The sequence below is a fragment of the Cataglyphis hispanica genome, chromosome 15, assembly GCF_021464435.1.
Source record: "Cataglyphis hispanica isolate Lineage 1 chromosome 15, ULB_Chis1_1.0, whole genome shotgun sequence".
NCBI lineage: Eukaryota > Metazoa > Arthropoda > Insecta > Hymenoptera > Formicidae > Cataglyphis > Cataglyphis hispanica.
In genome coordinates this window covers 567,405-587,451 of record NC_065968.1, presented here as the reverse complement: position 1 = coordinate 587,451, position 20,047 = coordinate 567,405, and the positions used below count along the sequence as shown (strand labels likewise).

Genomic DNA, 20,047 nt, shown 5'->3' with positions numbered 1-20,047 from the left:
TATATATATATATATATATATATATATATATATATATATATATATATATATATATTTAGGAATATATGGAAAACAAGAAATAATTTTTATCAGCTTTTTAGTGTAGATGTAGTGTTTCAATTAGAATAATTTTTCTTTTTCTAAAGATAAAAAAGGCTATGCGAAATTTGGAGATAATGGTCGGTACAAGTCGCCATCAGCGACGATTAGAAATTCAACCAAAAGACTTTCACTTCGTCGCTTTCGCTTCTTCTCTGGGCGCGATTCGTGACATATTCAAAAAATGCGTTCCGTTACTTCAGCGTTGGCGTAACGAAAGTTTCCGGAGGATTTCGAATGATGCAGCGCAAAGAGATTAAATGAAAGGGAATAAAATAACAAACACGCGAAATATACGAAATTTTTATTCCTTTTTATTCCTGTTTGTTTCGCGTGTTAGTAATTCGCTCCGAATGTCGGCAACATGAAAAATATCGGCGTAAGAAAATATATATTTAAATATATATGAGTATATATTAACATTATCATTATCATTATTATATTATTGCTCTCGTCAAAGCTCATCTCAGTCCACGCATTCTATAATCGACGTATTAAATCTATATATATATATATATATATATATATATATATATATATATATATATATCTTCAGCGAAGATTTTCGAAAATGTCGCGTTCTCGCGATCTCAATACATCGGCATGCTTTGAGAAGAGCTTTCATCTATTATCTCATGCCGTACCCAACTTAATCTCATTATAACAGTCAAAACATGAGTATATATATATATATATATATATATATATATATATATATATAATATATGCATATGTATACAACAATGTCTTTATTTGTAGTAAGATCGCAGTTAAGGAAATCAACGCTTAATGCTCTAATTAAATCTCTGCTCATATAAAACCAGTAATGCTTAACCTACGATTATTATACAAACATATATGATATATATATATATATATATATATATATATATATATATATATATGTAGTATTACTCGTTAGAGTCGCGAATATGTACATTTTCATGCGCGTATATCGATAATTATCTACTAATTGAACAATCTGTCAATATATTCTGATTTCCGAAGATCATTGAGATAATGGAAGCACAATTTTCTCTCAATTTGCCACATTTCGTTTTTATTCTCAGCAAGATAAATTCATTACACTGGTAATTTCTAAATTCCAATACCAGTAATAATAACAGTTTTTCATACATATTTATTCCTTCTTAGATATTTGGTAATGGAAATAAATAATGCGAAGAATGATTTTTTTCTGTCAAACAAAAATATTATCTTGTTTCTAACAAAATGAAAAGCTACGATTCTGCTAAAATAAAATCTACTTGTGTAATTAATTGAAAAATAAAGCCTTCTTGGCTATAATTGCAATTTTGTGATTTAATTCAATAAACTTTTTCTTTTTGAATCGCTCATGTCTCAATATTACTATCAGACGCTCTTGCTGAAAATTTTTTTTCAATTTTATATAAAAAATACATCTATTAACAAACATTATTTACAAAAATAATATTTGCCTTATTGCCCTTTGTAATGGACAGACAATTTTCATCTCAACATACTGTCAACCAAAAAAAATTGGTTCTTCTTAACGCAATTTCTTATTTTTATACGATTTTACCTTAAGAGTTATAATTTAATAAATAACAGTTGATTACACAAATATACACAAGGGCCGTACATTACGATACTATATTGCGCGCAATTGCGATCTATTCGATATTATTTGCGTTGTTATTTCACCCGGTTTTATTATTTCCCGCTTCTTTAACTGATTGTGCAAAAGTAACCGCGCTCTTCAATTTCATTCCTCTTTCTATTATCGTAGCTACAACGGGATTAATCTTTGGGGGATAAATCTTCCCCGCCTTCGGGTTTTATCACGGAATTGAAGGCTCAATTACCATTAAACTTACAAAATATACAATATATATATATATATATATATATATATATATATATATATGCGGTAGAGCCTAGCACGAAACGGTCTGGTGACTCTCGACATATAAATGTAAATTTTTAGCGACTTTGGAATTCATGTTGTTCCACTAAGAGAATAAAATATTTTTTCTTATATTATTTATGCTAGTTACTAATTTTATATAAAATAATAGAACAAATTTGAATAAAGATTCTCGTTGACATAAACGAAATATTAACGTAAGACATGTCCTAGCGACTTTCGAAAAATCGAAAGAACTATGAAATAATTCATAAATATTGATTAACATTTAAGGTATTTTTTCAATTTCACACACACAGTTTGTTACAGTCGAGTTTCGAGGTCCCGCCTCGGTCTACTTCCAATTTGACGAGCGTTCCATGCTAGGCCGTATAAAAAAAAAATAATGCACGTGTCGTAGAAATCTAACAGCCGTGGAAGCGCACTTTACGATCTAATTACGCGAGCAAATCCATTTCCTCGATAGAACTACCTGGCAATTCGCTCGTTTCACGTCGCCATATGTTCTTTGGCTTCAATTTCTACATTCGAAACAGTTCGACTCGAATCTTTCAGCAGCCCAAACGCCATTAGTAAAGAATCATCTCTCGTTATATGATAAATGTCTATTCGCGACATTATCGCGTAAATACATAAAATTAGTAGCCTTGTCATTAAGCGCATCAAAAAAAATAAAGAATAATTAACTGTAATGATAGGATGAAATTTAGCAGTGTATACTTTGTAAAAAAGTAATAATATATATATATATATATATATATATATATATATATATATATAAATCGAATATAAATCGTTTTAATTTAATTCCTTCTAAGGAGCCCATTTTTCTTCTACTCGTCACATTTCTGAATAATGACGTCATAGTGGACTGAGAATGATTCAAGTCCAACGATAATGAATGCACAGATGTAATTGCACTGTTCATCAATTGCACCTTTGCGCGGTCGAGGAAAGGTCGCGTAATAATCCCCGTAACATTACAAATTCGCAATTTACGCAAGAAAATTGAGAAAGATGAAATTGATATCAGTCGCAGAGTTGACAACGGCACGTCAAAATATTAAAGAGCTCTTCAATAAGATTGTCTTATCGTATCTTATTTAAAATATATAAACTCGAATAAAATAATATAAATAAGATAAAACGAATAAAATGATTATGCTGCAAACATCCATATGTACAACCGATCGGTGAGCGAACGTGAACGCGTTAGTATAAATCTTATACGTAACTATGTCGAAAAATGCACGAAATTAATCGTATTAATTGTATCCATTAAAATAACGTATTTAAAATCGCAATAATAATAACAAGCTTGCTAAAATATTTTCTCTCAGATTTGTTCAAATATATAAAGATAACGTTTTCTTAAGGAAAGTAACGGAAAAAACAAACATATTAATTATATGAATTACGTGAATGAATATTATTCAGACAATTTGTGCGATAGAAATGGAAAAACGTGCAATAAAATTTTTCTCATCTCGAGAGTAACAGACTTGCGTTAAACGAAGAATAACGAGAATAATGAGCAAGGAAAGCTATATAGAATACAATGCGCGAGAAATTACAAGCACAAGAGATGGACGCGATTTCTACGTCGTAATGATGCACAAACGAGAGAGGAAAATATGAAAGAAAAAAAATAAAAAATCTCGAGTAACCTAAGGGTGGCTCACGTGAGCCCCGATACACACTTACGTAGCTAAGTCATCTTAAAGCCTAATCGTTCATGGAACATACAGCATTTAATATATCATAGATATATGGGACCAAAATCACCAGCACCAGCCGTTGCGTCTAGGACGCCTCGAGCGCAACACGATCGTCGATTAATTATTCTCTCGATCGATGATCTACGGGCGCCTCTTGATCGAGCGAGATTTTCCGTCCTACGTCGCGATGCCCACGGCACGTATCTAAGGCACGCTCTCGACGACTTAATAAATATCTCTTCAAGTGATAAAAATATTTTTCCGAACTTTGCGCATGCCAGAGATTATAAAATTGCAAAAATGTTGATTAAAACAACGTTATCAGTGTCGCGACTAGTGTCACGTTTCAACGATGTTTTTGATACATTTCTTCGATAAATCTCTAATTTAATTTCGTTTCGCGACGTGAGCACGGAAGAACGGTGATTGTAGCGGTTGGAAAAAATTTTTGGTATAAAAAATAGAATGTTCCATCTCTGTTTCATTGCTTCCATCGAAAGAACAGATATCACGAGCAGCAGCGAATAGTTCCGCACGCTCAGAATATTGCTCGGACAGCTCGAGGACATCTGACAACTGGTGCCGACAAGCGATCGTGAGAATAAAGAGAAAAGAGTCATTTCTTCCCTTTTCTCTGGCGAATCTCTATCCACTCGCATCTTCGCTTCGCGATAAGAAAGCCTCGTCGAAGCGCAGGAGCGATTCGATAGAGAGAAAGAGAGAGAGAGAGAGAGAGAGAGAGAGAGAGAGAGAGAAAAAAGAGAGAAATAGCATAGGTATACGTATCATTATTAAAAGAAAAAGAAAAAGAAAAAGAAAAAGAAAAAAAAAAAAACTCGTAAACAACGCAAGAAACGGAGAAAAAGAAAAAAGGAGGAGAAGAACAAGGGAGAGAAATAAACGTAAGGCGAAAGTGGTCGCCCAAAACGGGCGTACTAAGCGGACCCGGCCGTGGCCTCGACGTTATCATCGCGGGATAACATCGAGCACGGCGGATCGTCGTCTCGAAAATTTTTACCTTTCGATTTCCTCGTGCGGGGCTCTTCCTGAAGTCATTCGCTCCGAAGAATCGCAGGCGTGCGCGCGAGCACGCGAACAAGGGGGCTCAAAGGGACTCTTGGGGGAAAAGGAGGACAAGCGGGAAGAGGAATTCCTCACAGACAGTAGGGATGACAGAACTGGTACACCAGTCTCTGGCTGCGCTCCGTCTTCTTCATGATGCCCTTCTTGTAGTACTGCCGGATACTGCGGCTGAGCTTGTCGTAGTTCATGGCGGGCCGGTTCTTGCGCTTGCCCCAGAGCCGTGCCACTCGCACCGAGTCCTCGATCTTGAAGACCCCCTTGCCGCGGTCCAGCCAACGTATGCAGGAACCGTGGACGCCCGGGCTCTGTAACAGTTCCTTCAGGAACTGCCACAAGTGGATGTGGCTGCCACTGTTTCGCATCTTACCGCCGCTGGTTGCGCCGCTTCCACCCGCACCCTGACCGGAACTGCTATCCTCGTCCTCGTCTGCACGCAAAGAACACACAACGTGAGGGATGAAGGACGAAAATTATTTTTTTTTTTTTTTATATTACATTTAGCATCAGTATCATCAAGACACGTTCGATTCGCATGCGAAAAATGTGAAAGAAATGAGGCGAGCTGTCTTTTTTCGTTGTTTACCGTTCGATGAATACCTGTTGAATGATAGGTAAGAATCGAGCCGAAAGAGAAGGAAGAAACGTACCATCTGAGAAGTCTACGGCGCATGGGGATTCCTTGAGGCTGCCCGTCGTTGTATTTCCGATAGTCGGCGGTGTGACGGCACTACTCGGGGACTGGACGACCCCCGCGGGAGTCCAGGAAGCAGCCAGAGTGTTCCGCGGTGACTCCTCGACAGCGGCCTTCCAAATCTCCAACTGCGCGTGCAACATGCTCCCGCACTTGAACATAAACGGCGTTGTTGCGGTGTTATAATTAGCCTAATTAACCGTGACTTTGGTGCTCCGTGCACCTTAAATAGCATAATCATCAATGCTCTACTTAAATTAATCAAAACTATGTATGTGTGCGTTTCACGTCGGAAGGGTATCAAAGTTTGGTCGATTACCATCAGGATGACGATTAAAAATAAAAAAAGCGGGCGCGGGGAGAAGTGTGAAAAGAGGGAAGAGAGAAAGAAGCAAGGCGCGGAACGTTAGAATTCCAACGAAAGAGTCGTAGTACGCGAGAGAAGAGAAAGCGGCTCTCCGTTGAGACGCAACGCGGCGGACAACAAGACATTCGAGCGGTTGACCTACTTCTCGATCGTTTCTGCCGAGCCAATGGTGCGCGCATCGGCAGGTACGGGCAAAGCGATCCTGCCGATCGCGAACGAGGAACGCGTACACATTTCGGATTGACGTTTCGAAGCATCCTCATCGTCGCTTATCCTCGTGACGCAAAAATGACATTGACATCCAGAGGTGCGAGATGCAATCCTTCCATCTCTTAGATATAGATGCATGACTCGATGCTGTAGTCATAGTACATATTATTTCGCAACAATTTAGAATGGAGTATTTAGAGAACGGAGGATTTAATCTAAGGATTTAATTTGAGGTAAGAAATAAGATACTCTTGCGCGAATTTAGAATATTTCAAGCTATGTTAGTCTAACTGTGCGCGGCATTTTATCCAAGATTCATGCAGCGATATACAATTATACTCGCGACGTTCCGAGAAACAAGTTCTCGCATATCGATAATTGCCGTGATTAAAATGCGACGCCAAACCGCGAAGAATGCCGTTAATTATTTCCTCAAGAAGCGAATGCACCAAGACTCGCGTTCGTCAATTCCATACAGTAATACTAAACAATCTAAGTGCAATCTAATTTTCTGTCCTTTCGCTTTCTCGATATATTTTACTCTTTTCATTCGTAACAGATTTGTAATTAAAAATTCCAAAATTTATATATATATATATATATATATATATATATATATATATATGTGTGTGTGTATAATGAATTGGAATTCTTATTTAAAAGATTCAAGGCAATCTTTATGCAACCTTGACAACTTTACCGAAGATAAAACTGTTGATACATCCAACTCTTAATGCATCATTTAATAATCAACAATTTTGATAAGAAAAACTTTTTACAACTTTTTATAATTTCCAAGATGTTTACGGATATCAGCATTTTTCTCGCACTCTCTAGATAAGCAAATTTCGTTTTATCGCAGTATAATCTTATTTACAGCAAAAATTGTACCTGAAAGAATTCGAGAAACAAACCTAAACGATTAACCAAATAAATGTAGGATCTAATACATAAATTTGCGAGACCGAATTTGAATCGAACGAATTCTTTCTCTGCGTTTAGATAAACTGCGTTTATATAAACCGCGCGTGAATGAAGTCTGCGAAGAAAATTTGATCGCATCGACGAGAAGCTGGAAGAAACGAGGAAAGGACTCGCGAGATCGTAGATAGAACGTGACCATAAGCCTGACCATGATTCCACGCTACAGAATTACCACGATACTTCGTGGCGCGATTATCCAATTACTAGACGCAAAGCGGAATCCATTATGCACGGCTACTTTTCCGCCGTTCGCCATACACGGCTACTCTACTCGCTATTAATTTTGTTAGAGACTCACGTCTGCAGTTTCAAATAACGAGACCCGCGTCTCGGAGATTTTTCGAGATTTTCTCACACCTGTTTACGATTTATTATTTCATGATAATCATCAGAGTTTATGGCATCGGAAACGTTACAGGCTCCTTAAGTTAAGTGATTTGGACTTTTTGTTTCTTCCTCAAACAAACTTAGAGAAAGAGGAAAACAGTGCGGATAAAAGATTTGATTAATCTTTACGTGATCGAGAACAAAGATATATATTTTTCTACGTTCATTATAACAATCGTATAAAATAAATATATCGCGAAAAAAAATATTGTCATTGTAAAGAAGTAATATGGTTTTTCTCAAAGAAAGTTAATTTATTGAAATAATATTTCATATTATAATACAATGTCAAGTTCACTTCTCTTTAGCTTTATCTCGGCTTTGTCAAGTTTAGGGTTATAATTAACAGCGCATATAATCAACATTGACAGTAACCGGTTTTTAGCATGCTCGATGCCGATGGAAAACTCGTTACTTAATAAGCGACAATGTATGGCTGTATTCGCAAGTATTGAGAGAGATAGTTGAAAAGTCGTTGCGTTCTTTTTTGATTCTTTTAGATTCTCTCGGGAATAATGATATATTCATGAGGCAATTTCACGGTTTTGTTCGCCAAATAATAACGTCATTAAAACACTTTGTGTAAAACTATTATACATTATTTTGTTACAATCGAGTTACGTAAAATTTTTAAATTGGATTTAGTTTGCAGAAACATGTAATAATTATTACGTATGTAATAGTTTTGTTGTGAATTAGTGCCTACATCGTTCGCATCAATTTCAATCTTGTCACAATTTACTGATGAGTGAGTGGAAGTTTCATAATTGAATCCGTTAATTAAAAAAAATATCTTGTAAAAACTTGGCAAAAAATCTTTAAGGGCCTTTCTTTCTCTCTGAAATCGTATCCCTGACGCAAACTGACGCAACTCTCACACGTCAGATGATTCGCGCGGGAATTCCGATCCCGTTACATGTCGAAATCTGCTTTGCAGTGTAGGTACCTTCTTTCCATTTATGCCTCAGGTATGGATTACACGGAAGGAACGCGTAAACGCACATTGATTACCAGGAAATTCACTTTCACCGGACCTCGGCGAATGTTTCTCAAGTCTCGCTTTTGATCGTTTTATTTCTTCATCGGACACGAACGTACTTAGTACCCTACCCGATCGCGAATTGCGTGTTACAGTAATAAAGAATGAAGTTAATAATTGACTGACTCACACCGAATCCAATTTTCCCGATTGCCAAAAGTTTTAGATTTAATCGCTATAATTTCAATTCAAAAGGAGAACTTTTAAATTTCTTTACTTACTGTCACTTATTGCGTCATGCAATTTTTGATGGATATGCATCGACATTTATTTGAGATTGACTAATCAAAAAATATATATCAAATAATATTTGCGATTCTATATATATATATATATATTTTCTATTTTTCTTTCTAAAGTTTCCTTGTTCTTTTATTAGATAATTAATTATTTACAAAAATATATTGAGAGACAACGAACTTGTTATCTAAAAATAGATATACTATGAACAAAATGGATTTTTATACGACAATTAAAGCGACAAATGCAAAATCCATTGTAAATTCTCATGACAACGAGAGATAAGTTTCGTGAAAAATGCAATCGTGTCGACGCGAGGCAGATAAGGAATGGCATATATATATATATATATGTTCGCCGACTATCATTTCGCTATAGAGTCCAACATTGCCGAATACATTTTTTATACTTACAAAATTTCATGCAAAATTGTTGCATGCAAGTGTAAGCAATATTTTTTTGCTATTGTCAGAGCCCTTCTCGCACATAATAAGATGCGTCTAAAAAATCGTTGCGATTAATTGATTCATTCAAAGCGCGTACGATCCCTGCCGAGATCGATTATTGTAAACGAGGCATTGTGTAAAGGCACGCGTCAAAATTGCGAGGTGTGCATGCAATTAATATAAGTGTTATGGCAATTAAGAAACGCGCAAGAAAATAAAAGTCGAGGAAACACAATGAAATATAAGATTATAAAGGAACAAGAATTAAGAAATAAGATATGATATGTAATTTAGATATAAGATATAAGATATTAGTATGAGATATAAGATATTAGTATATAGATTAAGATATAAGATATTAATATGAAATTTATAGGAGATTTTTTATCCGAAAATTGAAAGTTGATGCAAATATCTACGTAATATTGAAAATTAAATTAAAGTAAATTGAAAGTATTTTTAAATAGAAGTATAATTAGTCGCAAAAAATGTAACAAGTTGAAAAAATTATAAAAAAATTTTGCGAAGAAAAAATAATCTTCCAAAAAATAAAAATATATTTTATAATTTTTTATTATAATTAGCCGAGGCGCTATATCTGCATTTTTTTTCTTATTTCTACCAAACAAAAAAACGTAATAATTATATTCACGTTTACCTGAGGAGCTCTCTGGCAGAATTCCTCCTCGGTGAGGGTGGCCAGCGTCGCGCCATCCACGTTGAAACTCTCCAGCGGCACCAGCGGCAATTGCAATTGCCGTCTGGCCCATTGTATCCAAGCCGCTACATCCGCCGCACTCCAGCGTCTCGGTTCTGCAATTAAAAGTCAGAAATCTCATGCCATTCTCCTGTTGCCGTCGAAAAAAATGCGATACTCCGAGAAATTTAGATTTGAAAATCAATAATCAAATCAGATCATTGAGATGCTTCAAGCAACACTCATATATTTATTCTCGCAGAGTAAATTCTTTTTTTTTCCTAACTCATTAGGTATTAATAAGGTACAGGCGTATCAAAAACAGAGTTTTTTTGTAAAGCGTAATTATATCGATGATCTTTGAAGTGGATCTTCATGGCACGAATAATTTCGTGACTCGGCGCGCTTTCACGACACTTGGTAACTTATTTCAAGCGTGACATCATGATTCGGACTAATAGACGAACTAGTCGTACCTACAACGACGACGACGACAATGACGACGACGACGTCGAAACTATGCCTGCGGCAAGGTAACGAGAAGAATCTAACGGAGCAAGGTTAGTCGAGAAAATCGAGATACGCGTCGGAATTTTTGATGACTCGATCGTAGCCATGTCCACATATCATCGAGTTGTACAAATAAATTTCTGATTATAAAAAAAGAATTTATATAAATAAATAAAAATATATGAAATGGAATTAACGAAATTTAGCTTTACAGCAGAGTAGTAAGAAATTTTGGAGATGAATAAAAAATTGTGTTTGACTTGATTTTTTTTTTAATAAAGGAAAATTCCTCCCATGTATCATACGTTGTGGAATGATATAATAAGTGTTACAATCTCTCTCTCTCTCTCTCTCTCTCTCTCTCTACTAAAAAATTATCAATATAATTTTTGCACGGCAAGTGACATGAAGTAATTTCAGCAAAAAAAATCTAATAATAAACATTTTAAGAAATTCAGGAAAAAATGTTACTCAATAATTATTGTAAAGCTGATAATAATTAATGCGTACGTGACTGCATCCATAGCGATCGTAGAAATAGCGCGTTTACAAAGATATATGTACAAGGTTACGCATTTTATTTTTCTATGTGACAATATCAATAATGATGAAATGTATGGTTTTATACTTTTTCTTTCTTTTTATAGATTTAATTTTCTCTCTCTCTCTCTCTCTCTCTCTCTCTCTCTCTTCATTCGATTTCATAATTTTTATTAAGTTTTGAGTAAATTAATTTATATAAATTTAAAAAACAACTAGTTTTTCACAGCTTCGTGTCTTTTAGTAGAAAAAAATTAGGATGAAATCAAATCGTATGATTCGATCTATAATCTGTACATAAAGATATAAGCGCGATACGAAAAATCGTTTTACGTAAATTTCGATTAAACTTTGAGAAAAGTAGCCGACTCACCTGGATGAATGCCTAGGGCTACGCAGGTGTTGTCGAAATCCTTCTGCAATTGTTGGATGGCCAGACTGAGGACCGGCTCGAGCTGCTCGCGGGCGAGGTCACCCACGCATTCGCCGGCTTCCATATCCTCGACGTAGCCGGTGCCAACTCCGCCGAGATCAACGGGTCTTAGATTGTATTTCCTCTGGAAGCTGGTATCTCTCAGCACCTCCCGCAGCAACTGATGGTCACTCTTCTGATCGTCCTTGAAGAGCTCTTCTTCCTTTCGCAGTGGATTCACTAACTCCTCTTGCGATCGTTCCACCTTGAGCTGGCTCAGCTTGTCGGGCATCTCCACTAGGTTCTCCTTACGAGCGACGCCCTTGAAGAGGAGTTCGCGCAACGCCGAGCCGTTGCTTTCGAACTCGCACGAAGGGCTGGGCGAGGATGAGGTGGAGGAAGAGGAAGAAGATGAACCGTTGCTACTGGAAACGGAACGTGGCTCTTCCTTGAAGAGAATCTCCTTGAGCAACGAATGCCCCTGGACACCAGTATCCTCCTTCTTCGGCAGAAAATCCGCGTCCAGACTGTTGTAGATATCTTCCTCGCTACGGGGTGGAGTGCAGGGCACCGTGCAATCGGTCGAGTCCTCGCGGTAGCCCAGACTCTCGGCTAAGAGTCTGTAATCATGTGAAAGTGCGCGATCCGTCGCTGTTAAGAGATTTCAACACAAAATAATTATATCTCAACGAACGAAAATATTAATAGTAAAACCAGGAAAAGAGTTAAAAAATACATATTATAACTTCTTTTCTTAGCAGCAAAGTGACGCAACTAAAAAAAATCGCGATAAGAGTTTCGAGGAACATGATTTACCTAGACTCCTGAAGGATGGCCAAAAGATCAAGGCTCTTTTCCCTCTTGACTGGTTGCTTGGCCGATGGTTCCGGGCTGGTGGGATAAAACTGGGCGCTCTGGGGACTTCTGGGTACGTAGTATGGGCTCGTCGGGTATCCTGGCGAGGATCCCTCGTGCGAATAATTGGGCGACAACGGCAGTTCGCCGTTCTGATACGGCGGGCTCTGGTAGATCGTGGGCGATCCCGGACGAGGCGAGCGCGCCTCCTGCTTGATCTGCGAGCTCTTGAGACCGAGCTGGTCGCCGGCCGGGCTGTAATCCTCCGGCAAGAGGGACAGATCGAATTGAAAAGTGCTGTAGTCGAACGACGGCGAGTAGCCGGCCGCGGTGGGCACTGTTTGCGGCATCTGCAAAAAAAAAAAAAGCAGGAATTTAAAATCGTACAGATCGTTTGCACACATTTCGTTCGCGAACGATTAACTTGCAAAAAATGCAGAGAAGAGAAAGCACCGGGTGAGACGACAGTCGTGCGTTTCTCGTCGCGGCCAAGGCTGATCGATCCACGAGCAACTCGGCTTCGACTATAAACGGCTAATGTTAGCAATTAGAGCGATTGTGGTTTTGTGGTAGTGGGCCGACGATTGCAAGCCGTACATAATAGACGAACCGGCCTGCGATAACGTTGTACCGGCGCGGGAGAGAAAGAGAGAGAGACGCGAAATGGAAAACGCTGGAGATATGGGTTCCATGAAATCTTATTCAATCATATTACATTGAAACTCTATCTTGCGGAACACATATTAATCATACATATACATATGTTTACTCATAATATTGCATACAGATGGATTATTACGATTATTATTATCGTGGAAATCGGGTTCTATAGAAATAAAAAGATAATGGCAAACAACGCCAGATTTTTCATCGCTATATCATTCATAACGGATATAATTCCCACGGGATAATAGAGCGGTGGATATAAAACGTTATACATGGTCACGTTATAAAACAACACATATGTACAAAAGAGGCAATGAAGTGGACCCCGCCTTTTGTAGTCTGTACAATGCACGAGATTCTTAATATCGATTCGCGGGCGAAAGCGAAAATCGCTGCGGTACCGCATCGAACGAAATACTTTCTCCGAGCGTCCCGGATGGACCCACGATCGCCAGTTTATCTTTCAGCGTGTTTATTGCCCGTCTTGCGTTTGACCCCGCGTCAGTTTGTTACGCCCCGCGAGTCGCTTAAGGCGATCCTCCTGCTGCTTGAAATGAGCGACTGTCCCGAAACTAAAAAGAGATTGAGGAGAAAGAAGATAAACTTAAAATTATGTTTAAATCTATTTATTGCAACAAAAATTTTGTAAAAAAAAAAAAGTAAATTCTACAAATATTGAAGATGAAACAGTACTAAGAGGAGTATTTTTAATTAGACAAATTAAAGAAAAAAAATTAAAAGAAAGTGAAAAAAAATACTGAAAAAAGATTATATATGCTAATATTGAGATATATCTTCAGTATGTGACAAAAATATATTTAGTTTATATTTGGTCTACTTTAAAATCGCAAGTACATATTGCCAATCACGTAATGCGTGAATGAATATTTGAAACGAACAGTGATTTCAAATCATATGTATTACTTGTTTATCATTGCTACATTCGAGAACTATTTATCGGTGTTCAGGCTATTTTTATGAAAATTTCTTCATTATTATTACATGTATGGTTAAACTAAAAAAAAAAAAACGTGCCACCATTTTCACGTGAGATTTTTAATTATTTTAAAGGTAAAGAGTTACATATTTCATTATTTTAAAAAGAGGAACGAGGTAAAACATAATTTACAGAATGTTCTGCTTTTCTGAAAAAAAATTAACTGAGAGCTATGACTATGTAGTTTGCATACTTTTCTTATTAATATCAAATCATAATTTTGCCGCAATATTGTTATTTAATTAGCGCAATTTTTGCATTTTTATTCCATTATACTATTCATATCTTTCGAAGAAAAATGTTTATATGCTCACTTATGTGAAAACGAAAGCGTTGAAATCCTGAAAACGGGCTTTGGTATCGTACTCTCGGATCGTCTCGACGCTCATCTCGTGCGCGCGGCAAACAAAACGCTCGAGATACGCCGAGTCGAAAGAGACGAAACATACACTCTCTCTCTCTCTCTCCCGCCGGCGGGCCCCGGTGTGGTGCACCTTAAGGGCCCATTTATCTCTACGTGTGTTTATTGCCCGTCGTGTGTTGACCTCGCATCAGTTTGTTACGCTTTGTAAGCCCATTACAACGTTCCCAGTGCATCTCCCCTGCGCTCAGGCGGGGTCGCATCTGACATTTTGACGTAGTGCCCCGCAAAGGTCGACGCGAAATAAACGATTATGCCCAACGGACACAGGTAGGCGCGCGCGGGCGCGGGGGCTCTCAGACAACGTAGAGACACAATACCTCTGCCACTTTGATCGCACACGCCAACAGCGCGCGATCGCGTATACGTGAACGCATATGTACACGTGCACACAAGTATACGGGATAGGAGCACCAAAGAGATAGGCGAGCGAGCACGGCAAGAGCGCACTCACTGCTTATTCTTTCTCTCTCTCTCTTTCTCTTTCTCTCGTTCTCTCGAGGCCTCTCGAAAGGTTCCAAGGAGAAAGAGAATGTTTATCTATACACTGATGGAATCTAAGAACGCCTCTCAAGAGGGAACCTTCCTTGGGTTTACCTCGCGCAGAATCACGAGGCTCGCGAGAGACACCGCGACTAAACGAAAGAAATCAGCCTTCTCCAAACGCAGCATTAACATTGAGACATTTAAACCCGAAACTTCTTAGAATCCTTAGCGTGTGATAAACAAATTAAATACGATCTTCCCTCGTTTATCTATCAATCTACCTTATTTTATACATATTACGAAATGAGATGAATTATCGCGAGAGGTAAAGAAAAAATTTCGGCGAAATTAATTAATTTCCTCGACCAATTGGGCGGCAAATATGCGAGAAAATGGCTATCTCATGAAGAAGAATCTTCTGATGGTTTTCTTTGGATTTCTGCTTTCCTCTCGAGCATTTCGCAAAGACAAGCGCCATTGACGTCACGCGTTCGACTAATCGCCGGTGCAGCTGCAGGCATTCTCCCCTTCCGCGCGCAAAACACGGGATTCCGCTGGAGTCACGGACTGCTCAGTCAACGGGACGACCTCGTAATTTTCGAGAGACCGTCTCGTTCCGTTTAAACATCATAATCTGTTTGCGATTACACGGCGGCATCTGATTTTCCGCCGAGTTCCTTCTTTTCGCAAAATAATCTCTCAAAAACGCATTTGTGTGTGTTCGGTCTCTCTCTTATACACTTAAAAATTATATATCGTTTAACGAGGTCATTGTATAATTTCTAATGCATCTGTTGCAATCTTTTGGAATCCCCAGAGAGCTATTAAAATTCAACGCTGATCGTTTATGGATTCCGAAAATGGCGTTTGAAGAAGAACGTCTCCTGCTGAATCGAAAATTGATAAACAGGATAACGAAACATCGGATTTTATTTTGATACGCAATATTTCAAGCGTTATTAATTGCAAGTACTGTAATTATGCGTACGGCGCGTGTAACCGACGAAAAGATGAGTTATCACCATCGAAATGTTTGCAATCGCCGCGCGATAACGGGCGGAGTTATCGGCCCGCGCGCGCCCAATTTCGTAATAATTGAGATTTTTCACGATCCTGTTGGACTTTGGACGCGCGCACGGTGACATTTCGAGCGAGAAATCGCGACCTTCGATAACACCGTGACCACGAAATGAGAGACGCGCTCGCTCTCCTTTCAACATATCGTCGCTCTCGTTCGCAAAATCGTAAATATGTCTGTCGCGAATTTGAATATGCATTATTCCGCGCTCGAGAAAAGGAAGGATGAAAAATTACGAGAGATGTAAAAATTGGAATCTTTCTAAGATACGAATGCCGAAAGGATGAGCGCCGAAACATATAAAGCATCCATAAGTTTATTACACGCAATATTCTCTGAATAAAGCGCGCATTGTTTTTCAAACGCGCAGCACAAATTACACATTTCAGCGTTTGGTGAAATCGGAACGCTACAGACAAGCCAGGATAAAGCAGCGATTTTAAATAGCTATAAATGTCTAGCACACCTGATATATAATAAGTCTAATCACGCTTTCGACTTCAACTTAATGGACTTGAGAAAATGGCAATGTATTTCTTCGTGGAGGATAACTTGGCGAATTATTAGCGAATGGAGTTTCAATTTAAATTTCTCTTCATGATATTCTAATTATATTGAATAGTGGCTCAAGTTGGAGGAGATATGTTACTTTTACACGACATATTGTAATCTGTCGGGAATTTCTTAAATGATGCATGAGAGAGAGAGAGAGAGAGAGAGAGAGAGAAGAGCGGAAACTACTAAGAGTAACGACATCATGATGCGCAAAATCATCCTCGATTCTATTCTATGACGTAAGAGATTTAGAAAGGATTCTGATGTCACGCGTGTCTACCTAATACACAGCTAGCGATACAGTAACTCTAATAATAAGATGCGATCTGTGCATTTACATTTCTATTTTCGTAATTTTTTTTTTTTTTTTTTATCAATTTAAGTTAACAAAGAAATGTAAAGAGAGACCCCTTGATTTTAATTTACACAACTGCATCTTTATTTTCGCTATATAAATTCTGTCCAGCAATTAAACAAGCCATTTTCACTGTGCTTGATACTCTTGTTAATTACCTCACCTGCGCGATCGCTCGACTTGATGTCGTTGTTAATACGAGACATAAACAGGCATGAAGAGGCGTAAAAACATTTCGAAATCCCGAAACTCCTTTCCATGCATTTTTCGAACTTGCAAGTAATCACGCATTCGGTGTGCAATTTTGTATTATATTGAGAATATTTTGAATACATAAGAACGAAGCAAATAACGACTTCGATATTCTTCGTACGGGGAAAAATCGACTGGAAATTGGCCGGTGGATCATGTCATTAAAATATCACGTGGTGGAAGCGGGACACGCATCTTGTGCACGGATCAAGACATACATACACATAAATGTCTTTATCCGCATCATCGCGTCGTTTTACGAGCCGGGATATTTATGACAGAAATTTCCTCCCGAATTATCATCATTGTGACAAGACGCGATGCCGCGGGACCGGTATTCTTTCTACCTTTTGCCGGGCATTCCACTCGTGCAATTAATTCCACTAACGCTAAATGCGGCAAACTGATGTCAGCCGCTTCAACCTGAACGCGAGAATTGCGGCTTGCGTGCGTCATACGCGCTGAATTACTCTACAAACCTCGTTTCCAGTTCGTCGCCCATTCAAACTCGTCTCGGTCCGGAACGCAGCGTTTCGGCCATTAAAGCTACTTTAATATACAAGTACATATGCGAGTGTAAAATAAGCGGACTTTTGTTCCCCGTGAAAAAAAAAAAAAATTAATTAATTAGTTTGAAAGATGTAATTGGTGAATATTTTTCAATCCAATTAGAAATTTAATTGTCGTGAAGAAGATATCTTCAAATGAACTTGTTAATAGCAGTATTGCATAAACATAATAAGATGAAAAGATATTATCTCTGAGAAGATATTGCTCAGAAAGGTAAAATATTATCGCACTCGCGGTGAATAAAATAAAGACGTAAATAAAATTATTTAACTAAAGAAAAAACTTTTCGCTTTCAACGGAGCCGAATGACAAAGGAGATTGGGCAGCCAGCTTATACGAATTATATAAGAACGATTATTTGAAGAAAAATAATACGATAGACATAGACGGCGTATATTTATCGTGTCCAATAAATTACAATACTAGATAAGAATTAGCCTCTTTGCCGACTCATTTAGCTTCGACTCGGTATTCCACGATATCTGCGTACACAATTTTGTAACATACCATTTCCCTTTATCAAATGACATGTATATATATATATATATATATATATATATATATATATATATATATATATATATTACTATTTTAAGCAACATGTAAAATATTCGTCATTATGCCCAGTCGCGAAGAAACCGGTCAAATATCTATCATTATCAATCGCGCAACAAGTCCTCATCTGCGAACGATTATTCACTTATCCTCCGAACGAAGATGCGGGAAGTATTGTATTTTTTTTTTTTTTACAACTCACTATCCGCAATTGATTTCTATGCATTATTAGTGCAACGGAGACAGTACTACGCGCCGAGATAATCATTTACATATTTTTTTTCTCTTGCCGATTAGTCGACGCCTGTGTCTATACCGCCGTGACGTCACAGCGAATTAAAATAGTATCGCAACATCTCGACGCGAGATAAACAGTACAAATGAGTAGTAGGTTTTTCCACTTCAATTCCATATTTTTTATTCGCCTCGCATACATCGTAATCACATCTTTCTATTTAAACATCTTAGATCGTATCATCATTATACGTTAATTAAACGTTGAAGCGATTATTTTAGATAACCCATACATATTTCACTTGATTTTCGTATTTTTTATTGATCTCTGAATTAAATGTGACATATGTACTTTTCTATAAATTTTTTTGCCAACGCGCACTTAAAATCTTGTTCGCTCAATTCTAATGTTATCTATTGTATCATCTTTTACCCTTTTTACGTCGCATAATTTACAATCCGTAGCCGTCTCGCGGAAATCTCATCTGAGACATTATGTTGATTATTATCCATATACTCCAAGGCCATAGTGGAGATCTTTAATCTTCCGGTAAAAAAAAAAGCCCCTATCGGTATTACGAATTAAGTGTAATCTCAGCGCGAATATCTCTTTGCAATGTGTGCGGTCGCGCGGTTATTCGCGTAATCAATTATCTTTCTGCCGCGCGAGTAATGAATAAGTAAGAAAAATAATAGCGTCCGCTCGTTTAACTTATAGTTGATCGTAACGTTTCGCAAACTACACTAGGCAATCTCACACTCTTATCTTTTACGTGAGATTCGTTTGAATAAATTAAAAATTCTTACTTACAAAACAAAGGACACAACATCCAAAAAATAATGTGCGAAGAGAAAATGTGGAATAACACAAGCCAAAAAGAAGATTTCTTTTTTCAAAGAAAGAATACTCACTTTCTTTTTTTTTTTATATATTAAACACAAGTTCCGCTTTCGAAATGTTCCATCCATGTTTCTATCCATGTCATAATTTTGAAAAACTTGTAATTAAAATTGCAAATTACAGATTTATTTTAATGAATTTTATTTTATTAATGTATTACATTTTATTTATTTTATCATGTCATGACTGCGATAAATGATGTGTTGGAGATTTTGTTGCAATTAAAATTATATATGCTGTATATATATTCTTAAAAAGATTTGTTGCGTTGATTATAATAATAGTTAATATCATGATTTAATATGGAATTTAACAAAAAGGGGAAAAATACATGAAATTTTATTCTCTTTCTAGTTTTTTTTGTTTTTTTTTTTATAACCGCGGAATAATAATGACAATAAAAAAATACTTGAATCAATGTATTATTACAATAAAAGAATCAAGCGTGCATAGCTATCCGCGTAGCATTTGAGAACGGAAATTACGGGCGATCTGATGGTAATCCGCGACCTGCGGTAACGTCGCAAGACTGTCATGTAGGCAACTCCCGACGGCTACTTTATCGTCACGTGGTAGATAAACGATGATAACGCGGACACTAATGACTAAACACTAAACGATCGCCGACATTTTGCCTATTCTCGCGACTTTCTTCCGTACGCCGTTAAGTCCACGCTTTATCTCAGGATAACAGTTACGTTTCCCTTGTGCGGAATACTTACGGTTACTTCTTAGGCGCACAGCAAAAACTGCCACGTTACTTGCCCGAAGGTACACAGTCCCATCAGAT

The 20,047-nt window shown here is 37.5% G+C and overlaps 1 protein-coding gene across 2 annotated transcripts in view; it reads right to left on the bottom strand.

Moving 5' to 3' along the window:
- Positions 1-623: 623 nt before the first annotated feature.
- The window catches only part of LOC126855231 (DNA-binding protein D-ETS-4), a 44,152-nt gene continuing 24,728 nt past the window's right edge, over positions 624-20,047 (bottom strand). For both annotated transcript variants that reach the window (XM_050602690.1, XM_050602689.1), the window contains 5 exons: positions 12,149-12,537; positions 11,294-11,952; positions 9,832-9,986; positions 5,457-5,652; positions 624-5,236 (listed from right to left, as the gene is read on the bottom strand). In XM_050602690.1, the coding sequence (XP_050458647.1) occupies positions 4,881-5,236; positions 5,457-5,652; positions 9,832-9,986; positions 11,294-11,952; positions 12,149-12,537 (1,755 nt within the window). In that variant the 3' untranslated portion in view covers positions 624-4,880. The remainder of the gene's footprint in view (positions 5,237-5,456; positions 5,653-9,831; positions 9,987-11,293; positions 11,953-12,148; positions 12,538-20,047) is intronic.